The 4,538-nt window shown below is 61.0% G+C and overlaps 1 protein-coding gene across 1 annotated transcript in view; it reads left to right on the top strand.

Annotated features, from left to right (window-relative positions):
- Window positions 1-4,244: 4,244 nt before the first annotated feature.
- Window positions 4,245-4,538, top strand: part of LOC118160126 (zinc finger protein ZIC 5-like) — a 5,270-nt gene continuing 4,976 nt past the window's right edge. Inside the window, exon 1 of the mRNA XM_035314656.1 lies at window positions 4,245-4,535. Within this exon, the coding sequence (XP_035170547.1) occupies window positions 4,245-4,535 (291 nt within the window). The remainder of the gene's footprint in view (window positions 4,536-4,538) is intronic.

The raw sequence follows: 4,538 nt of genomic DNA, 5'->3' as shown, positions 1-4,538 counted from the left end.
TCCTTCCTTCCTTCCTTCCTTCCTTCCTTCCTTCCTTCCTTCCTTCCCCTTCTCTCTCCGTTTCCCCCTTCCCTAATCCCCTCTCCTCTCCCTTTATTCCCTTCCTCCCTTCCCCTCCCTCCTGTCCCTGCCGTCCCCTCCCGGGGACACTCGTGGGGACCGGGCCACCTCCAGCCGCGCCTGGCCGCGCTGCGCTGTCCTCCCAGGGCAGCAGCCCGGCTCCCTGCAGGCAGCAGAGGAGCTGATCCAAGTTCAAAGTCACGTCGCCGGCCCTCCCGAGCCGTGCTTTATCCCCCTGCGAGCCGCAGGACCCCTGTCCCCAAGGCTCGGGGCCGTCGCCCTGCACTCTCCGCATCGTCCCCGGGAGGACCGCGCTCACCCCAAGCTGAACTGCTCCATGCGAGTAAGTTTGGGAGCTTTTCTCGCCTTTATTATTATTGTTTTTTTCAACAGGTTTCTGGGGGTGCTGGACTCTCAGAGAGCAAACGTCAGCCTTCCTGGGAAAGCACCCCCCCACCTTTTCTTATTTTTTTTTCCGATTTTTTTCTGCGCCGCTCCTATCGCTGCCGGCTGCTCACACGGAGGGAGCTGGGCGGGGGGTGGTGGTGGTGGTGGATTGAGAGCACTTTCTCCTTTTCCCCGGGCTGCACGCACCGCCCTCGCCTTCTCGCCTCTTTCCCCGGCCACCACCAGGCCGGGAGTGATGGGGGGTTCCCGGGCTGCTCCGAGCCCCCACGGGCTCCCCAGCACGGTGGAGAGGGGCTGGGGATGGAGACAGAGAGAGGAACCGGGGGGTCCCAGCCCAAAAGTAGGGGTCAGGGTCTACTTCTCCCCACAACCCCAGGACGAGGTGTGGGGAGAGCAGGGGGCGTCCAGGCATCCAGGCTGGGATGTGCAGGCTGGCTGAGCGGAGTCTCTTGCACCGTTGTCTGTCCCACAGACACTCATAAATTCAACAAGATCATCAACAGGATATTAAGTTGCAGGTTACCTTTGATTGTGCCGATCCGAGCCACTTCTAGGCCGTTCGACCTATGACCCGTGAAGACCACATGTGTTGTGCTGCAGCCTCCCTCTGTAAAACACACTTCGGGACAAAAGTTCTTTGTCGGGCTCCAGCAGCAACGTAATGTAAAAGAAAAAGGGGAAATAATGAAAATCTCAGCCAAAGCTGTAACTTTTAAATGCTTTTTTTTTTTTTTTTTTTTTTTTTTTTCCAAAAACCTCCTTACAGGAGGAACCGGGAAGGAGCACCTCTCTTTCATGCCATTAATATTTATTATTCTCTCAGTCTCTTTTTTATATATATATATATATATATATATATATATATAGTGCTCTGCCCCCCAGTACGGCAGGGCTCGGGGGGCACCTCTGCCGGACGCGTGGTAGTGGCGGAGGAGAAGCTTTCCAACAAAGCACACTGGACTTTGTAATACAATTTATGCTGTCATTCATAAATAACAATGCCATATGGTAACCATATTGCTTATACAAGTAAAGCCGTCAAAGTGTCACTATTTGATTTATCTCAACAGCTTCTTCCAGTGGTGACGTTCAGCTACGGAAAGAGGGGGAAGAGGGGAAGGGGGGGGGGGGGGGGAGAGAGCGCAGAGCAAAATTTGGCCTGGCTTTCCTGAGGCCGCCTCTCTCTCATTCCCTTTCATTCCCTCTGTACACCTATATCTATATATATATGGACGGAAGGACGGATTTTTTTCTTCTTACGTTGTCCCTATTTGACCAAATCCCCGAAGGGGATGTGCAGGGTTGGACCACTTTTTCCCTGGCACAGCGCAGGCTGGAAATGGCAAGCGTGGAAGTTATGCCCACAAATCCCCATCCCACGGGCACCAGAGGCTCCCGACCCCACGGCCCCACATGTATAAGCAGCCTCGCAGGGCCGCCTGCGAGCCCCCGTCCCCCTCGTTTAGGATCAGGGTATAAAATCTCACCCCCAAGCTCCCTTCCAGAGAGAAGGGGCGCGTAGCCAAGCCCCAACCCTCCTCCCTCTCCGCCTTTGGGATCTGTGTGCCCCTGCCAGACCGCCCGGGTGGGCACCACCAAAGCTCCCCCCGGTCCCAGGTGATGCCCACAAATGGGATGCGGGGGGTCCCGTCCTGGGGCTGGGACTGGGGGCGCTGCCCCCCTTTGCCAGCGAAGCTTGCGCCCAGGGTTGGCCACGCGTGTCCGCGGCGGGGGGCGACCCACGAGCTATGCCGGTGTGCCCCCACGCCACGGGACAGCCCCACGGGCGAAGAAAATCGCGCCAAAGAGCCTGGCCGAGCGCAGGTCTTGGCGAGAAGAGCTGTCTCGGTAACAGCTCCCCAGCAGACAGCTCTCCGCGTTGCAAAGCACCGCTCCCCGCTCCCTAACCATCAATAAGGCGTGCATTAAAGACGATTGTTTGCAAATGGTGTGCGAGGTCGTTAGCATACATTTACATAAGGCAGCCCGCGGCACGGCACTTTACAGCGGAAAACCTCCGACGCCGGGACCCCCAAAGCCAAGGAGGCGCAAATATTTGGGGGATCCCGGGATGAGCAACTTTTTTGGGGGCTGACCCCGGGCTGGCCTGGGAGGGGGTCGGGGCAATGTCGATGGGTCCAGGGTGGGCACAGATTGGGCACAGGGAGGGCACAGAGTGGGCACAGGGAGGGCACAGATTGGGCACAAGGTGGGCACAGGGTGGGCGCCCCCCGAGTGTGGGAATCGGGCGCGTTTATTCGCGGGGCTCGTCAAAAAATAATAATAAAAAAACCCTCCCCGCCGGCAGCGGCAGGTCAAGCCGCCGGGTTCTTCAGCTATAAAATATTTTCTTTGTTTTACGGCCCCTCGTAAAAAGGAATTGATCGGGGGGATAGATTTGAATTAAGACGTATTAAATCGATGACAGATCCACACCACGCTGCGTTTAACAAGGGCCGGACAAGGAGGCGGGCACGCGGTGCGGCGGGGCTGCGGCACCACGGCGGCTCGGGCTCGCAATCCCCCCCAAAAAAGCATCACAGCCCGGGACCGCAGCCCCCACAAGGGCCCGGGATGTGGCAGGATGGGGGGTGGGCACCAGCATAACCCGTGTGTGTGAAAACACACCTTTGGAGATGGCCCTACCTGCGGACGGCTGGCTGAAGTTATTATTATTATTTACTGTGCAGTAAAACCATCGAGCGGCCCCTTTTAAAAAGCCGGGGCTTATTTATTGAAGCCCCTTTGGGGGCATTAGGTGGCCGGGGGTGTTTGTGTCCCTGTCCCCCAGTTCCCACGGGGACACCTCTCCTCCCCGGACCGCGATGCTTTTCTCCCATGATTTGGCTGAACCTCGCCTTTGGGGCACCCCCACACGGCAGCGCCCTATTTTTGCAAGGAGGCGGGGGAATTTTCGGCTCCCCTCCATGAGGACCGTGGGGGGGCAGACCCCTCGTTTCCCTGCCTGCCCTCCCTTCCCCCCAGATCCCCCCCAGCACCCCAAGGGCTCCCCAAACTTCTCCAGCACATGTGCTGCCGGCCTCACCTCCCCCTCCGCCTCTCACTCGTTTATTTTCCGAAGGGAAGGAATCCCCCCCCCTTCACCCCCCCGCCCCTCCGCCGGCCGCCTTCTTTTTAGGAACATTTTGGCTGCCTTCCCCCGGCGGTGCTTTTAACAGCGAGCCTTGGCCGTGAGCACACTCGGCTGTGTGCGTGTCGCATCAGGGCGTGCGTTCCCGTGGACGCACCGAAAAAATAAATTAAAAGGAGGGAGGGGGGAAAGAGGGCAGCCCCCGCAGCAGTGCCCCCGCAGGAGGAGCCTCGCAGCCCCGGGGGAGCCACAGCTGCAGCCCCCGGCCCCTGGGTTGCTGCCGTCGGGGGAGGGGGGCTCCGTGGGCGCCCCGTCGGGGCCCCGCGCGAAGTTTTGGCCAAGTGCGGCCCCGGGGGGGCGCGGGGGGCGGCGGGGGCGGATCCCCGCCGCGCCGCCGGCCTGAAAGGGAGCCAATGGAGCGGCCCCGTGCGCTGCCAATCATCGGGACCCGTCCAATCCCTCCGGCGCCGCGGCCGAGCGGTGCCCCCCCCCCGCGGCGCCGCTCAAATGTTGGTGAGCGCTCTGCCAATCGCGGGCGGGCAGAGCGGGCGCGGGGCCGCGCGGAGTTGGGAGCGCAGACAAAAGAAGTTAAAGGGCCGCTCTTTAACGTGCATACATGTTTTTGAAGGCGGGCAGAGGGAAAAAAATAACACCGGGCAGCGTAGATGGGCCCGGCTGTGTCGGTATGGAGCCCCCCTTGAGCAAGAGGAGCCCGGCCCTGAGGTTGGCGGATTTGGCAGCGGCTCAGCCCCACCCGCACCAGCACATGACAGGCTTCCCGGGGCTGGGGACCCACCACGGCCACCCCCACCACGCGGCCCACCTCCACCCGGGGGACGCGGGCGGCGACCCCGGCGGCGCCCTCCCTCCGCTGGGCCCCGAGCACATGGCGCAGCCCGCCGCCGCCCTCAAGCTCGCCCCCGAGGCGCTCACCGCCGCCGCCGCCGCCGCCGCCGCCGCTTTCTCCGCGCCCTCCGCC

Source organism: Oxyura jamaicensis, unplaced genomic scaffold (assembly GCF_011077185.1).
Source record: "Oxyura jamaicensis isolate SHBP4307 breed ruddy duck unplaced genomic scaffold, BPBGC_Ojam_1.0 oxyUn_random_OJ101296, whole genome shotgun sequence".
In the NCBI taxonomy this organism is placed as follows: Eukaryota; Metazoa; Chordata; class Aves; order Anseriformes; family Anatidae; genus Oxyura; species Oxyura jamaicensis.
The sequence above is the reverse complement of the archived record's forward strand: the minus strand, read 5'-3'. Positions and strand labels throughout refer to the sequence as shown.